Genomic DNA, 19,740 nt, shown 5'->3' with positions numbered 1-19,740 from the left:
AAATTTATTAGAGCATAAGCTTTCGTGGGCTACAACCCACTTCTTCGGATCCCCAGTGGGGATCTCTCTGGCCGTCTGCCTGCCCTGCTTCCTAGCTCGCTGTGTTGCCCTTTTTAAGTGGCTGCCTCCTCCTCCCTCGTTACGGCACCCTTCTGAGTGCTCCAGAGGGGCCGGATACATGAGGGTGCCCCTAGCAGGTTCTAATGCCCTTGGGCCCAGACCCATTAGCTTTGCCAGAGAGGATATCGGGGGAGGGCACGGAGTCGTGGCATAGGCAGCATTGAGAGCATGTCTATCGATGGAGGTTCGCTGACCCCATCCCGCGCACAAAGCAGCTCACAGCTCTAGTTCTCTCGCTAGGAGAACAGTGGTTTCCTAGGAGCCATTCCTGTCCCCCCCGCCCCTCTAACTCTCTGTTGCCTGGCAGGGGGACGTATCCTGCAGATCCCTGCGGTCAGAGCCGAGGATGCTGGGAGGTACACGTGCCAGGCAGCCAATGAGGCAGGAGAGGACTGGCTGCACTACGAGCTGCTGGTGCTGTGTGAGTATCCAGGGGAAGACATCATGGGGCCAAGGGGATGTAAAAGTGACAGGTCGTCGCCTCTGGGTCCTGGCAGAAAGCCGGAGCCACACAGGACCCTGAATGATCTTGAGGAGCTGCCTCCCTCCCCCTCGTCTTCATGGTCCCCCCCTGCAGCTGGGCTGGGCTGAGCAGTCGAGGCGACTCCCTTCAGGAGCTGGCAAGCCCTTGCGGGTGGCGCCCATAACGTTGTATTCTTTGGTGTGTGGATGGCAAAATCTGGCCCCGTCCCCGAGCTCTTGATACTCAGGTTCTCTCTGAAGAGCATCAGTCTCGGTCATCGTCTGCAGAAGGGAGGTGACCTGACTTGAGTGCCATGGGCTGGCTCAGAGATGGCTCTCTGGGACGCCTGCCAAGGCGGGGGAGAGGCCGGGGGGGAGCACATAATAAATAATAATTTGTATTGCTAGGGGCTGGACAGACCTAGAACCGAGACGTTCCCTGCAGTTGAGAGAAGCCTTGAGCTCTTGTCACACTTGCATATCCGAGACAGAGGTGCCTCCTAGCTAGAGCAGGGTATTGAGAGCCAGGACTCCTGGGTTCATTTCCCAGCTCTGAAGCTACCTCACAGTGGCACCGCGCTCTCCCTGACAACAGAGAGGGGAGGCGACTGAACTGCAGAAGCTTAGGATAACAGCAAGGAGCAAAGTGAGATAAGATCGTGGGAAGTGGGAAGTGAGTGGGAGGGTGGGGGAATGAAGGGGCATTGAAGGATGGAGACTGTTAAGACCCTGCCCTGGTGCTCCCTCCCCTTGAGAGGAAGGCCTGGGTCAGACTTCTCCTCCCTAGCTAGGAGGGCTGAGAGATGAGCAGCCCATCACTGACCGGTTCTCTTCTGTCCCCAGCTGCCCCCGTTATCCAGGGGAACACGGAGGAGTTGGTAGAAGAGGTGACAGTGATTGCAAACAGCACGGCCCACATGAAGTGTGAAGTCACTGGGGACCCAGCGCCTGCAATTACCTGGCTCCGCAATGACATGCCCTTCACCACCAGCCCCCGGCACCAGCTCCTGGAGGACGGCAGGCTCCTGCAGGTGGGTGTCGTGTCCGGCAGGCTTTGCAGTGGGTGAAAAGTGGCAGAAAACGCCCACCGTTGGAGGTGTTAGTGCAGCTTCTTTGGCTGTTGCTCTGAATCCGCTGGTGAGTGCCTGTGAGGACTCCTAGCCGTCTCAGCAAGGATCTTGCTTTCCCTTTGCAGGTGGCTTCAGTACAGGTGACAGACACTGGCAGCTACGTGTGTGTGGCAGAGAATCGGGAGGGCTCTACAGAGAAGCGCTTTGCTCTCACAGTTCTGGGTGAGTAATTCAAGTGAACCCTTCTCCAGATTGGTCCATTATCCGATTCCTTCTTGGTCAGCCCCTTGAGTCCTCTAATAATTTATCTACCCAGGCACCCAGTAGCTCATCGCTCTCTTGATGAGTTTATCCCGAACCTTCTCTTTCTCCATCCATCCCATTTTTCTCCCTTATCTCCTTAGCAGGTGCTTAAAGCACCACACAGGGAGGCAGACCTGAGGATGCCACATGTCAGGCACAAGCAGTATTATGGGTTTTGAAAGGACTGAGCCTAGATCCTATCGCCTATGAAAATCTAAGCTAGGAGGACAGCTGTAGCTATAACCAGCAGATATAGTTATCGAAGTACATTGCAGCACATTTTCACAAACGGAAGCTCAAAGTCTGTTTGCAAAAAATGTGGGTGCCAAATCGCCCACTTACAATTGCACACACAAACCAGGTAAATGCGTGTGCAAATGTCTGGGCAGGTCCTCAGGGAACCCGTTGAACATGTGGTGCTGCAACTGTAGGTTTTGCTGGTGTGGTTTTTGCAGGCAGGCTTTGCCCCTTCTGCTTTTTGAACTCTTGTTCCGTATAGTGCCTGATGGTCTATGAGCCTTGGGGGCCAGGGGTTGTTTCTTTTCATAAGGTCTGTCTACATGGGGCGTGAATGCGGCTTGTGTAGACACACGTGAGTTGCCTTTGATCTAGCTAGCTCAGGTACCTGAGCAGTGAAGCTGAAGCAGCTCATTCTTCAGCACAGACTAGCCTGCAAGTCATTACCTAGGGTCCCAGATGGGTTTGTACAGCAGGTGCTGAAAGGAACACGGCAGCAGCCCCAGTGCTAAAGCTAGCTCAGGTATATCTACGCAAGCTGCAATCCCCCCACCCCGCCCGTGATTGCAGTGTAGACCTACCCCTAGCCTGCGTGTGCACAGCCCCTAACACGCTGAGCCTGACCTGGGTGGAACCTCTAGGCACTAGGGTAATAACAATGGCTTCCCTCCATTCAGAATGCAGTTCTGTGCTTGCTTTTCTCCCCGGGCCCTGCATCTTCCAAGTTGTGCCGCTTTCCAAGCAGTTCCGTTAACCCATGTCTGAGACGGAGGATAAAGTCAGCACGTAGCGTTTGTATTTCACACTGGCTCCCTCCTCCTTGGGCAGCTTTTTACTCTTATGTTCGTGGTCCGGTAGCCTGCTCTTTACACTGAGTGCAGTGTCCAGACAGGGCTCCCGTCTCTGTGGCCTTCCACACTCTGCTACCTCCAGGGCTGTTGTTTAATATGTCCAAGCTCCAATCCTTTCTTCTCTCTAGCTCTTTTTGCTGTATCTGTGGTGCTGGTTAGCACACGGCGTGGACAGCACCCGGATAAATGGGGGGAGATGTCTAATCAACACCTTTTGATTTTTGGAGGAGCAGTTCCACCAAGGATAGCGGGAGCAAACCCCGAAAGCATCACTGCTGTCGTCGATAGCAGCCTCTCCCTGACATGCCATGTCCAATCACATCCTGCTGCCAAGATCACATGGTACAAGGATGGCCAAACCCTGCCGCTCAGCGAGGAGGTTCTCCTCATCCCAGGTGCGTATGGCTGTGCAGGTGAAAACCCAGACTGGTTAATAAGCCAGTGACTCTCCTACTAGAGCCGGCTGGCTGCTTCCTGGTGGCAGGTTACATTTCTTATAGGGCCAGTAACACACTTAATAAACTGATCCCTAATACAGAAAGTGTAAGGTTGGAATTTTCAAAGGAGTCTAAGGGGTTTAGGCACCAACTCCTATTGAGATGAATCCCATAGGTTGTTTTGAGAATCCCAGCCTGGAGTTGCCAGAGTGGATGATCCCCTCTGTGACGCTCTCCGATGGATGAGGCTGGAAAAGTTCTCTCATCACTTCCTGTAATCAACATGGAAAAGTAACCATGACATGCTGTTATGATGGACTGGAGGCTGTATCCTGCGACCTCTCTGTGCCTGGGTCTCCCACTGAGCTCAGTAGCAGTTCTGCTTGACGGGGCCATGAGAGAGATTTGTATGACTATCCAGATGCAGTGTGGGGAGCAGGCTGGTGGGTGGATGTGGCCAGGTGCTAACTTGGAGCCATGTGGACGGAGCCAGGCAATGAGCCCCAGCCTGCTTGGCCTTTCCTTGTTTCAGGTTCTCAGATCCTACAGATCCCTCGAGTGCGGATTTCCACTGGGGGGAAGTACACGTGTGTGGCGCTGAATGCATCCGGCAGAGATGAGAAGCTCTTTCTTCTCCGTGTTTATGGTGAGCAAAGGCCTCTAAGCCTGGTCTGCCTCGTGCGCTGTGGGCCAACATCTTCCCCCTCAGCCCTTCTGGTTCCATCAGCTCAATAGGACCGAAGCTGCAATTTAGCAGCAGAGCACGCGATGCCACACATGAGCCTTCAGCTCCCACCCCGGCTCCTGTGGAGACCCATCTGTCTGTGCTTGATGCAGGCCAGCTCTGTTCTAGCAGTAGCCTCTGTTCTGGTGCAGCTGCTGGACAGCACCTTCCCTATCCAACACCGGGTAAAATAATAACTATTGTACCAGGTGCCAGCCTGGCCAGGCATTCACAAACTACTATGATTGCACACAGCTACCGCTAGTACCTAGTTTGGAAACTTGGTGCTTTGGCAGCTGCCCCCAAGGCCAGGATCTCTAAAAGCAAGTGTGCTTTGGGAGTTATACCTATGCTTGAAAGAAGGCTGTATCCCTATGGGCCAGATTTTCACAGGGCTTGCTTAGTTGCCCTGGCAACATTTGTGCATGCCACAGCCTGCAAGGGGTTAAGTGCACGATTTGCACTTGCATGCATTTGGGCAGCTGCAGCCTGCATCTGACCTCCTTTGGAAAGTTGGCCCTGTCCATGTGTTTCATGAATAGCCTCTGTGTGGTATGGGGGGGCATGCACTCATGGAAGTGTATGTCCTAAATATGCCTGCATGGGGAGGGTGTGGTATCTTTACATCAGCAGTGGTGAGGCTAGCTCCCTAGAGGTCTCTGGATTTCTCTGTGGGCAGGCTGTTCCCCTCTGTAGGAAATATATTGCCCCATCATCCAGCAATACTAGAGGCTCTTCTCTCTCTCTCTCTCTCTCTCTCTCTCTCTGGTAAAGTTCCCCCCACCATCACGCAGCCCCCTGGAAGCCAGCAGGAGGCCGTGATGGTGCGTGCCGGAGAGACTGCTGTTTTGCAATGTGAGGCTGATGCTCTGCCGGAGCCTGTGGTAACCTGGTACAAGAACGGGCACCAGCTGGCACTAGGGAATGGTGCTCGGACCCTGCTGAGAGGGCAGAGGCTGGAGATTGACAACGCCCAGGTAAGGTTAGGTTGTACCTAGGGAAACCGTTCCACCTGTTCAGCCTTCCATGCCCTGTGTGCGAGAGTCCGACGACTCCCTCCTTCTCGCAGGTGTCGGATAAAGGGCTCTACAGCTGCAAAGTCACCAATGTGGCAGGGGAGGCAGAACAAACCTTCACGCTCACCGTCCAAGGTAAGAGAAGAGGGTTTAAACCACGTGCCTCCATCCGTTCTCTCCAGATTCAGTCTGTCTCAGGAGACCTGGGACTGGGGTCGTGAGAGGGTGCAGGTCAGGGCTGAGGTTACTTGGCAGATCTGGAAGTGAGACCAATAACAGCATCTATCTACACCATCCCTGTCTCCGCTGCCCTGCACACTGAATAGGGGAAGTTAATCTGCATTGAGCTTTTCAATAGAGGAAAGGTCAGAAGTAGGGCTGGCCGTTGCCTGTTTTAACTGCTTTGGACGGAAAATTGGGCCTTCGACTCAGTGAACATTTGTGTGAAAAGTGTCTGCTTTCTGTGGAGAATTTATATATGTATATGGGTCAAAAACCAGAATGCCCCAAAACTATTTGCATTCTGAAATGCTGCTGCAGTGCCTCATGGGAGTTGTAGTTCTGGTGCCTCATGCTTCTCTTCTCTATGGGGCGGGCTCCCCAGCTAGACTTTGGGCTTCTCTATGCCGCACTGCAGTGTGGACTGTCGGGGTGTGAATGCCAGAGCGCGCCAAAATGTTTCATTCCAACTTGCCTGTGTGGATTCCACTGGCACAAACGAAAAGGTACCTTGTTTGCATTAACACAGTCCTCTCTGAAACGGGACTATGCTAATGCGAACTAGGTACCTTTTCATTTGCCCAGCAGCGTCCACACGGGGCAGTTAGAACGTAACGTTTTGGTGCATTCTGCACTTCACACCCCTGTAGTCCACATTGTGGTGCAGTGTGGACATAGCCTTCATCTTCCATGACGCACCACCTCCACTCACCAAGAGGGGAGACCACGGGAGACGTAATTCAACCAGAGAGCCTGGCTTACGGGGGAGACGGGAAGCAGGAGGCAGTGCGGTGGCCATCCAGTTCCGATTTTGATTGTTCTCTGAAACGCAAAGTTTTTTCCAGAGGAAGAATCCCCATTTTTGTTCTAGTTCGATGCTAGGTCAGTGCTGCAGGGCTGTGACCATGAACGTGGTTAGTGCTGGGGAGAGGACTCACTGGGGCAGATGAGCCCCTGGGCTCCGCAATCCAGAGCTCGATTTCAAACTCCACTTCTAAAACTTGAGGGCTCTCAGCTCTGGGGTTTTATCATCAGAGGCCGGGCAGCTGGGAAATGCAGGTCAGGGCTGAGTGTGAGCGCAGTCCCCAGGGATGATGATGGTAACAGCCCCTCGCAGAGCCCAGGGGGGACTTGGGGCCAGTGTGCAGCTCCAGACACTCCTCTCTCACTGACACCCACTGAAGATGGGAGTTACTTTTTATTTTAGCGTTTTGTGCTGTGCCTGCAGGTACAGTCCCTGCAAGAGGAGTGCTGAGTAGGGAAGCAGCATGGGGCAGCACATAGGGGACCCGGGTTCTGTTCCTAGCTCTGCTGCCTTGAGCAGGCTGCTGTCTGACGGTGTGCCTCAGTTTCCCCACCTGTACAGTGTGGACAATGGCACTCCCCCTGACTTTGGGAACTCTGGGTGAAAGCGCTGAGTGGTGTTTACTGTTTGTCTGAGCTAGGGGGAGGGCTGCTCCATGGCTGTGCTTTATGAATGTGATCTCAGCAATTGCAGAGGGGTTCTGGTGTCCCTCAACCCCAGTGGCAGCGACTGAGCCTCCCCGTGCATTCTGCTTCTCTCCCAAAGCCCCCCCGACCATCGAGAACCCACACCAGGAGACGGTCTACGGAGCTGTGGGGAGTCTCCTCATTCTGACCTGCGAGGCGGTCGGTGTTCCCCCTCCTGCCATCACCTGGCTGAAAGATGGGGCCCTGCTTGGTAAGGAGGCCACATCACCGCATCAGCTGGCTTGACGGGCTGCTGGGATAGCAGGGCTGGGCGTTAGCTGACCGTAGTGTGCACAGCTAGCGCTTCTAGCAGGGCGGGGGGTCTCTGGGTTTAGAGTACAGGACTGTGGATGCAGACTTCTGGGTTCTGTTCCCAGTTCTGATGCCAACTTGCTTTGTGAGCTGAACCGCTCTGTGCCTCAGTTTACCTTCCTCTATAGTGGGGATTCCCCACTCACCGGGTGTGGGGATGAGACCTGGCTCATTCGTGTGTGTGAAGTGCTTTGAGATCTAAGACAGTGACAGAAGTGCATATTATAATTTGTGAAATAAACCCCGGGGGGTATGCGGGGCAATCTTCGGGCGTCTTCATGGTCTTGTGTGCTTTCCATGGACTCTTGTAAAGCCTTGGGGGCCTATTTATGGAGCCAAAAACATGTGAAGTCTGGTTCCCTTGTGGTGTTTCAGTTCTGGGATAGTGGAAATCGCCGACCGACATGTTGTTTAGATCCCTGCAGAATTAAAGTCTCCAGATAATATAAATGCAAGTACCAGGCTATCTGGCTTTATTTGGGTTTACCCCAATCCTACTGTGTTCGACTTGAACCGGAGCCTGATCTTGATTTTGTGCGGTGAAGTTGTCGTGACCCAGCGTTTCAGGCCCGTAAGCAGAAAGTTCCCAGCGCTGCGTAGGTCAGCGCTGCTGAGTCACGCCAGGATGAGCGGGAGGAGGATGGGGTCCTAAGGTCCCGCTGGGGGGAATTCCAGTGGGAAATGTGGGAAGCCTCCTTTCCAGAGGTGGGTTGAGGACGAGCAAATCCGAGGGAACCTCCGCAGAGGAGAAGCCGAGTTCTCTGGACTTCTTTTGGAACGATGCGCTCTCTTTCCCCCTCAGAGAGCAGTGTGGAGCAGGGAGTGGTGTCCCGAGGCGGGCAGCTGCAGATCAGCCGCTTGCAGCCTTTCCACGTGGGCCGATACACCTGCCTGGCACAAAGCCTTGAAGCAGAGGCACGCAAAGACTTCATCGTCTCGGTGCAAGGTAGGCCCTGTGTGGCATTGCAGTGAGCAGGCTGCCTCCGAATGGGATGGAGACAGATTGTCATGGGAGCATTCAGGCCTCTTGAGGATGTGGTTTGGGCTATAAAGGGGTCAGGTACTTCCTCTGCTCTCCAGTCACCGTCTCCTCTCTCCACTCAGCGGTGCCCCGGATCCTGAGCGCAGGCATCCCCAGTGAGCACAGCGTCCTGGAGGGCACCGGGGTGAAGCTGGAGTGTGAAGTGGAAGGACAGCCGGCTCCAGAAGTCACGTGGCTGAAGGATGGGAGCCCACTGGAACTGCCTGCTGCCCCTCGCCTCCGGTACGCCTCTTGCTAGGGCTCTGGTGCTGCAGTGGCGTGGCTCAATATGCAGCGACAGTCAAAAGGGCGAACAGAATCTTGGGAATCATTAGGAAAGGGAGAGATAATACGACAGGAAATATCCTATTGCCTCTGTATAAACCCATGGGACGCCCACATCTTGAATACTGCGTGCAGATCTGGTTGCCCCAGCTCAAAAAAGAGATATTGGAATTGGAAAAGGTTCAGAAAAGGGCAACAAAAATGATTAGGGGTATGGAACGGCTTCTGTATGAGGAGAGATTAATAAGACTGGGACTTTTCAGCTTGGAAAAGAGACAAGGGGGGATATGATAGAAGTCTATAAAATCATGACTGGTGTGGAGAAAGTAAATAAGGGAGTGTTATTTACTCCTCATAACGCAAGAACTAGGGGTCACCAAATGAAATTAATAGGCAGCAGATTTAAAACAAACAATAGGAAGTATTTCTTCACACAACGCACCAGCAACCTGTGGAACTCCTTGCCAGGGGATGTTGTGAAGGCCAAGGCTATAACAGGGTTAAAAGGAGAACTAGCTAAGTTCATGGAGGATAGATCCATCAGTGGCTGTTAGCCAGGATGGGCAGGGATGCTTTGCGTTGAGTGTAATGGTTGGCTTAGTGCACATAGCTCGAGTGGCTGGCTCTGGCAAGGATAATGCCTGATACTTAAGGCTCAAGGAATTAATCCTTTAGCTCTAGTGAGAGGGGCTTGTGTTTTCGGCACAGAAGGTCACAGGTTTGATACCCAGGCAAAGCCATGGTGTCTGTATGTATGTGGCCCTAGTGGGTTCTGCTGCCTTATTGAGTCTCCTCTCCCTGTGTGTGCAGGTTGTCTCCTGATGGCAGCTCCTTGCTCCTCAAGGGGCTGCGGGCGTCTGACTCAGGGGCATACACCTGCCTGGCTCAGAACAGGGCCGGAGAGGACATCAAGCTCCACATGCTGAACGTCCTGGGTGAGTGAAGCATGCCGGGTGGCGCTGGGCACAGGTGGGGTTAGCTGCTGGGTGGGGGCAAAGATTAATCCCCTCAATGGCAACCCTTTCTTCTCCCCCTCAGTTCCCCCTACTATCGAGCGAGGGGCCAACGACTCTGAGGTCATCAGCAGCGCCCCCTTGGGGTTGGTTACCATGGAGTGCCAAGCACGGGGCTCCCCTCCGTTACAGATCAGCTGGCTGAGGGACGGACTGCCCCTCCCTCTCTCCCACCGGGTGAGGCTGCTTTCTGCAGGACGTACCCTCAGGTAAGAGGAGGTTTCCGGGTGCTTTCCAAAATCCTCCCCCTGTACTCATGCACTGTTGTGCCTGGCACCTGCCTGGTTGCCACTGCCCACTCCAGAGGTGGCTGCATTTCAGTGGAGTGTTGAACGTCCAGGGGCCTGATTTTCAGAGGTGCTGAGCACCCACCAGTCCCACTGGAGATACAGCAGAAGCTGCAAGTTCAGCCCGCTGCCTCTCCGGCTGGGTGCTTTGGAAACACGGCCGTACGCCATGTGGTGTACGCTCAGCTGTCCCGTGACGGTGGCACCGCAAGGAGGGGGGAGCAGAAGCCACAAGCTGGCCTTCGTATGCTCTGAATTAATTCATCATCATCTTACCCCACTCCCCACCCCTGGGAGTTAGGATCTCTCCGGTGCAGGACTCGGATACTGGCATCTACACCTGCGTTGCGTCCAGCCGGGCAGGAGTAGCAGAGCGAAGCTTCATCCTGCAGATCCAGGGTAGGAGGGGAATGTCACCTGTGTGACCGAGGGGTCCGCTGAGGAAGGCAGAGCCTGGAGTGTGGGGGGAAAGGGGCGACTGGGGCTGAGACAAGAAGAAAGCATGGAGAGAGAGGGGTTGGGGAAATGGGGGGAGGAGGGGTGTATGGGAGAAAGGGGCTGGGAAGTGGGGGGAGGAGAAACTGGCTAAATGCAGATTTGGGGGATGGGGTCACTGGTTAGTTGGCTGGAGGGGATCGCTGGTGAAGAAATGAGCCGGGGCAATGCAGGGTGTGATGGGGAATCACCGTGACACTGATCATGGAGGGAGAGATTGACGGAGTGATGGCCGGAGAGCTGGCTGGAGACGAGGGGCCCCGTCTGTTACTGTCCAGAGGATGGAGGAGTGGCAGGATGGACAGCAGGAGCAGACCCAAGCCAGGCTACCAGTGGCCAGTGTGTCAGAGGCTGTGTGAGGGTGTCTCCACTAGCTGCGAATGGTGCTTTGCAGAGTCACCTTCTGTTCTGCTGCCTTGGGTGGCCTGTTTCCACTGTAGGCCCCTGACCCGGGCGTCCACATCCTGGGGTTAGCTCCTGAGCCGCGCCTCTCGGGAGACAGAAGGTGCAGCCCGGAGTGAGGGGGACAAAGGTGCGATCTGAAAATGACAGGCGAGGCCTCCTCTGGCCCCGGTAACAGACGCCTGCTGCTTCTGCCTCCCCCCAGTGCCTCCAGCCCTAGAGCCCTCGGGGAGCAGCGAGGCCGTGACCGCAGTGACTGACTCTGCCGTGACCTTCACCTGTGCAGCCAGCGGGTCGCCGCTGCCCACTCTGACCTGGCTGAAGGATGGCGAGCCCCTGATTCTGCAAAACAACCTGGTGCCCAATGGCCCGGGCACAAGGCTGTACCTGGAGTCGGTGCAGCTGGCCGATTCGGGCGTTTACTCCTGTGTGGCTGGGAACAAGGCTGGGGAAGTGAGCAAACACTTCCACCTCTCTGTCGTGGGTACGTGCCTGGGTGGCCTCTCTGCAATCTGTCGGCAGGGAGGCTGGAAGGGGGCGAGGGTGGGGGGCAGCAGGAGGAATGGGTGAGAGGCAAGCAGGCTGGGCTGATAAGGCTGAGCTGGGGGGCATGAGGAGGGGGATGGGCAGTTCCCAATCCGGTCTCTTGGAAGCCCGATGCCCAATTCAGCTCTCTACGTTTCTGGGCGCTAAGGGCCAGGGGCATCCCTTTGCACTAGCGAATCTCCGCGCTCAGCCCCAAGGAGGACCTTCCCCCTCTGCCCGCCTGCCCTCCCAGGCCCTTGTCAGGAGGATGGGCGGTGAAATCAGCCTTGCCGTGCCTTGCAGAGCCCCCGCGCATTGAGGATTTGGCCCAGCCCATGGAGGTGGCTGCCGCCATTGGGGCTCCCTTAGAATTGCTGTGCACCGCAGCTGGAGTCCCCGCCCCCAGCGTCACCTGGGAGAAGGATGGCCGGCTGCTAGCCAGGCCCGGGATCGTGGCCAGGAACGGGAGCTCCCTGCGGATAGAGAGCGTGCAGGTGGGGACTTCTCCCCCCCCCTCCCCCCCTTCCCTTCCTCCCACCCTGAGTTTTCACCTGAGCTTCCCCTCCCTTCTGGCCTTTCTCAGGCGGATGATGCCGGCTTGTACACCTGCCTGGCTGCCAATCCTGCTGGGGAGGATGGCAAGAGCTTCTGGGTCAAGACACAAGGTACCATTGCACAGCAGGGCGCCTGTGGCTAGAACGCAGGCCGGTCGCATGGCGGCAGCAGCCAGCCTCACGTCTGCGCTGCTGTCAGAAGCGACTCCTGCCCCCTGGGATGGGGGGGGTGTAGGGCAGAGCTGGCCACATCAGCCTCTAGCAATGGTGGGTGGGTGAGCTCACCCTGCTGGCTTCCCTTTGCCCAGGGAAGGGAACGGATGGTGCCCCCGGAGGGAATGCGCCACAGGGAATGGGTTGGGTTGAATGGCATGAAATGCAGGGTTGATATCAATCTCCACCATGCAGCAGCCTTGGTGGGTACCGGTACAGCGCCATTGGAAAGCAGCTGTGTGCAGGCAGGACCTGCGGGTGGGGACAAGGGCCTAGACATCTCCTGTAACTGGGGTGTTGGGGGATGTCCTGCACTCTCCCCTGGTGGGAACCTTTCAGGATTGTAGCTGGGCCCGCAGGTCTTGGCCCTGTCATGTGCCCACCCTTCTGGACCAGCGAGGTGGAAGGGAGAAGGGGGATGTTAGTGCCTTCCCTGTGAGCCTGGGGCTGGGTGACAGCAAGCAGGGTTAGCGCAAAGCAGCGAGGGCTGGGGCATTTCTCGGGCATTGGCTGGTCGGTGGGAGTTACCGTTTGGGGACGGCGCCCTCTCTCCGGCGCTCCCAGCTGCTCCTGGGCGCGATTCCCCTTCAGCATGTGCCTGACCCACTTGGCTTGGATCCCTTCAGCGCCTGCGAACGTTCGGGACTCCAGTGAGATGCGCTTTGTCACCGCGCTGGCCGGCGGGCAGCTCTCCCTGGAGTGCCCTGCGGACACTCACCCGCCGCCCCGCATCGAGTGGCACCGAGGGGGATCCCTGCTGCAGGTGTGTAGCTGGGGCATCCGCCGCTGCCGAACGTACCAGGCTGGGCGTGCATGGAAAGGGGGTTGGAGAGGGGCTGGCGTCTCAGAGAGGTGGCGCTGACTCCCCAGACCACGTCAGGGCCCGAGAGATCCTCTCCCACTCTCTGTGGCTCAGCCAATGCACTAGGTGGCTCCCCGTCACTGCATGGCAGGGGACTGGAGCCCCTGCCTTGGGGATCCCTCCCCGGTCTGTGGGTCCCTTTGATCAGCCACCCCCGGCACGGCTCAGCTCTGGCCGCTCGGCACTGCAGATGCTGCCTCTGGGATACTGAAGCAAGGCCACCGGACTCATTGCGCGTGAAGCCTGCGGTTGGATGCGCATTGAGGTCTGGGCGGCGCTGCTGACGGGGTGTTTGTCTCCGGGTGCTGGCAGGAGGATGCCCACGTGCGGTTTCTGGCCCAGGGGCGTTTCCTTCAGATCCAGGCCTTGGGAGTGCCTGACGGCGGAGAATACAGCTGCACGGCAAGCAACGCGCTGGGGAGAACCAGCCTGAACTTCCACGTGGAGATCCAGAGTGAGCAGAGCTCGGGAGCTGCTGGGGAGGTGTGAGTCCCCGGCTCAGATCCTCCGGCGCCCTCAGTTGCTGGGGCTCCCCTGCGGTCAGCAGAGCTGGGTTGACTCAGACGCTCTGGCCCTCACTTCCCTTCCCGGAGTTGGGTTGGTGGGATATGCCGTGTGATGGGATCCATTTATCAATGAGCCGTCACCCCATAAACAAAGGGGTGGGCGGGCTCTTGGGAGTCCCTCCATTCACACATCTCATTGCATCGGCTTTGTTAATTGGTAAGAACCAATCCCTATGCAGCATGTTCTGTCCACGTGCTGTCTGCCTTCGACCTGCTCGTTACCTCATCTTTCCATTCCCGACTTACCTTGTCCATTGTTGTTATCTTGTTCTTGTCAATGGTTCCCCGGATGTTCCCGCCCCAGGCCTTGGCCAGCTCAGAGAGTCCGTCTCTCCGCTCACTGGCCCATTTCCCTATCTTCGTTAGCACTAACGTTCTCATTTCAGCCTGCTCATCTCTGCTCCTCCCTAATCCTGTCTTCCAAGAAAGGAGGCCTCCCCCGGGGTTCATTACTCATCTCAAGCCAGGCCTATGTAGGAGTGAGTGAAAGAGGGAGGGGTTTCAGATCCCCCCCCATCCCCAAAACATTGGGACCCCTCCAAACTTCTTCCTACCCTGCTACAGCAGCAGGCTCACAGGAGCAGAAGGGGGCTGTGTGCTGCCCCTGGTCGGGGGGTGCTCAAGGGCAGAGCAGCTAAGCCAGGGATCTCAAACTCAAATCACCATGAGGGCCACATGAGGACTAGTACATTGGCCCGAGGGCCACATCACTGACACCTTTTCATATAAAGATACAAAAGCCCCGCCCCTGGCCCCGCCCCCACTCCACCCCTTCCATGAGGCCCTGCCCCGCCTCTTCCCACCCCTTCCCCGCCCCCATTCCAACCCCTTCCCCAAATCCCCGCCCCAGCCCCGCCTCTTCTCTGCCTCCTCCCCTGAGCGCGCAGCTCCCCACTCCTCCCCCCTCCCTCCTGGAAAGCGCTAACAGCTGTTTGGTGGCGGGAAGCGCCTGGAGTAGGCAGAGGAGCGGGGACGCGGCGCACTGGCGGGGAGAGAGGGCGGCAGGTGAGGGAAGCTTGGTGGCCGCAGGAAATAACTCTGGGGGGGAGCGGGGGGAGCTTGGCGGGCCGCAGCAAATAACTCCGCGTGTTTGAGACTCCTGAGCTAAGCACAAACTCCCCAATTTCTCTTACTGTTATTTCCCAATGCCTCGTACCCCTCCTCCCCCTGTGATTTTTTGGTTGCAGCTGCCCCTGTGATAAAGCCGGGCCCCTTGGCTGTGAGCGCCACTGTGAACGCGTCAGCTCTGCTGCCCTGCGAGTCGGAGGGGCGGCCCACGCCCCAGCGCACGTGGAGGAAGGATGGCCGGCTCCTGCTGCCTGCTGGGAACCCCAGGTAGGCGAGCCCAGGGCCGTTCTGCAGCCGTGCTCGCCCATCTGTTTGAAACTGGCTGTGGGAAAGCAGCCGCTTCCCATCTGTTTTGTCCCTGGAGCCTCAGCACAGCCCAGTGAGCTCAGGTTTATAACCGGGCTGCTACGCGGGCCAGGCCCCTCGCTAACAGTGAGGAACGGAGCCTCGCAGGCACCCACATGAGGCAGGGGCGTTTGTTACCCCCACTGTACGGCTGGGGGAGCCGCGGCAAGGGGAGATGAGGCGACTTGCCCAAGGTCCCATGGCAGATCATGGCCAAGTTGTGAACAGAGCCCGGGCGCCCTGACACCTAGCCCTGTGCTTGGACCACTCTTCTGTGCTGGTGGCCACCTCCGGGCCTGCCTTACGATGGCTGTGGTCTGCTGGCAAGGGTTCTCCTCTCCCTCGGCGGCTGTTTTCCTATTTGTCTGCTGCTTTCTGTCAATGAGGCATTAAACCAAACCGGCCGGTGGCCTGATGGACTCACCTTCCCTCCCCTCAGGTTGGAGCTCTTGTCAGATGGCTCCCTGAGAATAAACCCAGTTCAGGTCCAGGACACGGGACATTACCTCTGCGTGGCATCTAACCCTGCTGGGTCTGACCGACGAGGCCTGGACCTCCGAGTCCTAGGTAAGGGGAGCATGAGGAGGGAAGGGACTGACCTGGGAATGAGGCAGGCCCCTAGGAGCCCGGCATGCAGGGTTCGCATCCAGCCACGCTGCATGGATCTCAGACAGCCTCTGCTCTGGATACCACCATCTCCTTTTTCCTATACGTGCCGGCGTCCCCTCTCCTTTGTTCCAAGGGGTCCCTCTGCCTCCTGCTGGACTGGCCCAAGCCAATGCGCTCCCCCCTCATTAATGCCGCCTCCCTCCAGCAACGCCTCTAGCTGGTTGGAATCCGCTCCTGAACCAATCGCGTCTGTCTCTGCTCCTCGCAGTCCTTCCTGCCATTGCTCCGGGACCCTCCAACCTGACCCTGACGGCCCACAGCCCGGCCTCGCTCGCTTGCGAAGCTACTGGCCTCCCCAAACCCCACGTGACCTGGAAGAAAAACGGGTACCTCCTGAACGTGGACCTTCCGCAGAGCCCATACAGGTACCGGCGCTGTCCTTGCCATGCAGACCGCAGGCGGGGTGGGATGCTCGGGGAAATGGGCAGCTGCCTTTGGTAGAGCGAGTCAGGTCCGGTGGCCGGTTCTGCTGCCATTTGGTTCACTTGCTGTGCTGCTCCACACTGTACACAGCTGGCCCTGGCCCTCTCTGTCCTGGGGGCCGCTGCGATCAGGTGCTGGGGGCCATTGCTGACCTTAGTGGGGCAGAATCTGGTCCTACGTTCGTGACTCCCCCTCACCCATGCACTCTGTGTCCCAGGTTACTGTCCTCTGGCTCCTTGCTGATTGCCAGCCCCAGCCTCCAGGACACGGCGCAGTTTGAGTGCATCGTAACGAACCCTGCAGGAGAGGCTCGCAGGCTCTTTGCAGTCGCTGTGCGTGGTGAGTGGCTCTCGGGCATGCAGTGGTCTCACCTTGGGACGGGCTTTCTGAGCTCTTTCCATTTCCCGGAGCGCAGATAGCTGCCTGAGCTCCAGCCAGTGCTTCTCCTGCACTGACGTGCTGGCTGGAGCCCCAGTTACAGCAAACACTGAGTCGTGTTCTCTGGGCGAGCAGCCTGGCTGAGCCTGTGGAATCCACTGGCGTGGGGAGTGCCTGCATGCGCCTTGGTTCTGTAGCTCAACCCGCAGCAGCTCATGCTTTCAGCTCTGGAGGTCCCCGGTTCAGTCCCTGGTGTGTCGGCCAAGATGGCGGCTGTCACACATGCTTCCCGGAGCCTCGACTCCATGCCCAGAGGGGAGAGTCTGGCTCCTGCGCTTCGCTGCACAGCCCCGCTCACCTTGACTCTCGCCGTTTGCAGTCCCTCCCACGATTGCCGACGACCACACCGACTTCACAGCCACCAGGATGTCCCCAGTGGTTCTGACCTGCTATGCCTCTGGGGTGCCGGCACCAGCTGTGTCCTGGAGCAAAGATGGAGCCCAGCTGGGAAACCGAGGCAGTGGCTATCGCGTCTCGCCGACAGGTATCAGCAGCACCATCCCGTACATGGGTGTGTCAGTGCGGGGGCGGGCAGCACACTCACCACCCAAGAGGGGACACTATTCACCTCCCCCCCCTGTGTTCCCAGGTGCTTTGGAGATCAGCCGTGCTCTGCCGATTCACGCCGGGCGCTACACCTGCACGGCAAGGAACGCCGCTGGCGTGGCACACAAGCATCTCCTCCTAACAGTGCAAGGTACCCGGAGCTGCCAAGGCCACTTCAGGCTGGGGGAAGGAGGCGAGCCCCAGCCCCAGAGAGGGAGATGGGAGGGGGAGAGGCCTGTGAGAGAGCGCACCATCTGTCGGGACCATGAACGGGCATTAGGGAGTAGCCTGGCTTCCTGGACCTCTCCAGGTTCCGGGAGGCTGGGTGCTGACCACAGAGCCCTGGAGGCTGGGAAAGCAGCCAGGTTGTACTCTGTGAAGGAGCCGGCTCAGGCACCGTTCCCCCTCTTGGTTGCAGAGGCCCCGGTGGTGAAGCCCCTGCCTAGCATGGTGCAGGTGCGGGTCAATGCTGGTGTGATCTTGCCCTGCGAGGCGTCTGGGATCCCCCGCCCGGTGGTCACGTGGCAGAAAGAAGGGATGAGTATCCCAGCAGGTGAGCTGGGGTGCAGCTAAACCAGCCAAGCCCAGAACTGCCCCGCCAGTCCATGCCTTCACCACAGCAAAGCCCCTGGGAGGGGTTGGTGATGCTACTGGAACTTAGCACCCTGAGCGCAGTGGCTTGGGCGAAAAACTATCTGAGGACCTTCCAAATCCCCCATCCCCTCCTACCCTAGATCCCCAGTTCTCACGGAACCTCTCCTGGCTGCAGCGCCGGGAGACACAATGCTTGGTAGCTCTGTGCACCCCAGCACGGTGTCAGAGGGCACCAGGGGGCACCGTCAGTCATTTCAGCGGGAAATCAGGACAGCTGGTGATCCTGAAATTCCCCTTGGCACCTGTAAGGAGACATTAACCCGGGAGTCCTTGCTAAACGCCACCTAGAGTCATTCCACTCTGCCTCCACCTGCCGTTTCGGAGGCTCCGGTGGGTTCTTCACTTCCTGAGCTAAGCCGTTGTGTGCTACCTCGGAGGAGGCTGCATGTGATGTGTGGAGGAAGCGGTCCCTATGTATAGTCTGTCAGTGAGTCACTAATGCGCTTGGGCCGGGGTGGTCTGGCCAGTGGCCGGCCTTCCTGCTCTTGCTCTTCATTTCTGCCACATCCCTTTTCTCTCTGATCTTTGTTTCCTGGTGGCAGGAGCCGGTTTCAAGGTGCTCCCCAATGGGCATCTGCATCTGTCCCGGGCCTCTGTGGAGGATGCTGGGGTTTACCTGTGTGTGGCTCAGAACCCCTCGGGCACAGCGCTGGGGAAAACCAGACTGATCGTGCAAGGTAGGAGCAGGAGTGGGGACCCACACCTCAGAGCAAACCCAGAGCCGCATGTGAAACCCAGGGGGCTGGGCGTTATCCCGCAGCATGTGCTCTCCTGTTCCCCTGGGCCTGGCTGACCTGGGGAGTGACAAGTATTTGTTACTATAACCTCCATAGGGGGCCCAGGGGCCAGTGTGTTTCCCAGCTTGATGTGGGATGCAGGGGTGGGCAGCAGAGCTTGGTCACCATTCTGGTCCCCTACCGGTGTTGGACAAGGAACACGCTCCAGCTTTACTGTGCTCGGAGAAGAGGGCAGGGTGGCTGGATTGCGCTAAGTGTCACAACACGCTGTTACTAGAGATGGGCTGAGCCGCAGCATTTGGGAGCTGGATCCAAATTTCCCCCAAGCACCCAGGGTGTTCAGGGCTGGGTCTGAGGTAGCACAGGGGCCTGCTGGAAACGTAGAGCCTGGATCTGGGTGCAAAGCCAGGTGGTGTTTGGAGCCGACGTTCTGGCTTGCGCCCTGTCCGCTCTTGTGATGCATTTGTCTCTGTGCACCGTGAGGGAGAGCGTGGGGAGGCGGGAGGGGTTTGGCAGCATGCAGGGGCAGAGGGTAATGGGGCACCGTTCAGAGCGGCTAGGCTGGGGTGGGGTGGGGTGATGTTCCAGCATCTTCATTCACCAGGGGCTGGGTTGGCATCTCACTGCAGGACACTTCTGCAAACTCAGTTGTTCAGCCAAAGCTGGATCACGCCTGGCATTCACTGGGAAGTAGCTGTGGGAGGGGAACCCCGTCCACTGAAATCGGATGAGGGATCCTTTGCCTCCCATTCTCTGTTTTTTTCCCAGTGCCCCCAGTCATTGAGGCCAGCTGGCCAGAGCTGTCCATCCTGGAGGGCTCGCAAGTTCTCCTGCCCTGTGCAGCTCGGGGAGTCCCTGAGCCCAGACTCACCTGGTCCAAAGACGGGGTCCCGGTGCGAGGGAGGGAGGGGAAATTCACCTTGCTGCCGTCCGGGGAGCTGATGGTGAAGGACTCCCAGGTAAGCAACCCAAGGGGACAGTGTGTTTTCTGGTTTATCTGATGCGCATCCCATTTACTTCTCTGGGTCTGGACTAGCTGCAGGCCCATGATAGTAAAGGGAGCATCTGGAGAAGGGATCTTGGGAAGAAGTGGCCTCTCAGGCTTTGTCTTCACTACCCGCCGATCCGGCGGGTAGCAATCGGTTTTTCGGGGATCGACTTACCGCGTCTAGTGAAGATGCGGTAAAATCGATCCCTGATCGCTCTGCCGTCGACTCCGGAAATCCACCTCGGCAGGAGGCGGCAGCGGAGGCGGCGGCAGCGCGGCAGCGGTCGACTTTCCCGCGTCCTCACCGCTAGGTAAGCCGACCTAAAATACGCAACTTCAGCTACGGTATTCACGTAGCTGAAGTTGCGTATCTTAGGTCGGAACCCCGCTGCAGTGTAGACCTAGCC

At 57.7% G+C, this 19,740-nt stretch overlaps 1 protein-coding gene across 1 annotated transcript in view; it reads left to right on the top strand.

The window, feature by feature from the left end:
• Positions 1-19,740, top strand: part of HMCN2 (hemicentin 2) — a 115,084-nt gene that overhangs the window by 78,714 nt on the left and 16,630 nt on the right. Inside the window, exons 55-81 of the mRNA XM_065418725.1 lie at positions 428-541; positions 1,426-1,613; positions 1,778-1,874; positions 3,277-3,438; positions 4,013-4,126; positions 4,979-5,181; positions 5,274-5,355; positions 7,010-7,141; positions 8,045-8,188; positions 8,347-8,506; positions 9,359-9,483; positions 9,587-9,770; positions 10,150-10,247; positions 10,951-11,229; positions 11,574-11,764; positions 11,854-11,935; positions 12,664-12,800; positions 13,212-13,353; positions 14,653-14,800; positions 15,318-15,445; positions 15,756-15,912; positions 16,188-16,309; positions 16,728-16,892; positions 16,998-17,105; positions 17,373-17,507; positions 18,151-18,285; positions 19,114-19,304. Coding sequence (XP_065274797.1) covers positions 428-541; positions 1,426-1,613; positions 1,778-1,874; positions 3,277-3,438; positions 4,013-4,126; positions 4,979-5,181; positions 5,274-5,355; positions 7,010-7,141; positions 8,045-8,188; positions 8,347-8,506; positions 9,359-9,483; positions 9,587-9,770; positions 10,150-10,247; positions 10,951-11,229; positions 11,574-11,764; positions 11,854-11,935; positions 12,664-12,800; positions 13,212-13,353; positions 14,653-14,800; positions 15,318-15,445; positions 15,756-15,912; positions 16,188-16,309; positions 16,728-16,892; positions 16,998-17,105; positions 17,373-17,507; positions 18,151-18,285; positions 19,114-19,304 — 3,923 coding nt within the window. The remainder of the gene's footprint in view (positions 1-427; positions 542-1,425; positions 1,614-1,777; positions 1,875-3,276; positions 3,439-4,012; positions 4,127-4,978; positions 5,182-5,273; positions 5,356-7,009; positions 7,142-8,044; positions 8,189-8,346; positions 8,507-9,358; positions 9,484-9,586; positions 9,771-10,149; positions 10,248-10,950; positions 11,230-11,573; positions 11,765-11,853; positions 11,936-12,663; positions 12,801-13,211; positions 13,354-14,652; positions 14,801-15,317; positions 15,446-15,755; positions 15,913-16,187; positions 16,310-16,727; positions 16,893-16,997; positions 17,106-17,372; positions 17,508-18,150; positions 18,286-19,113; positions 19,305-19,740) is intronic.

The sequence above is a fragment of the Emys orbicularis genome, chromosome 18, assembly GCF_028017835.1.
Source record: "Emys orbicularis isolate rEmyOrb1 chromosome 18, rEmyOrb1.hap1, whole genome shotgun sequence".
In the NCBI taxonomy this organism is placed as follows: Eukaryota; Metazoa; Chordata; order Testudines; family Emydidae; genus Emys; species Emys orbicularis.
Note: the sequence above shows the minus strand (reverse complement) of the source record. Positions and strands in the feature narration are given on the sequence as shown.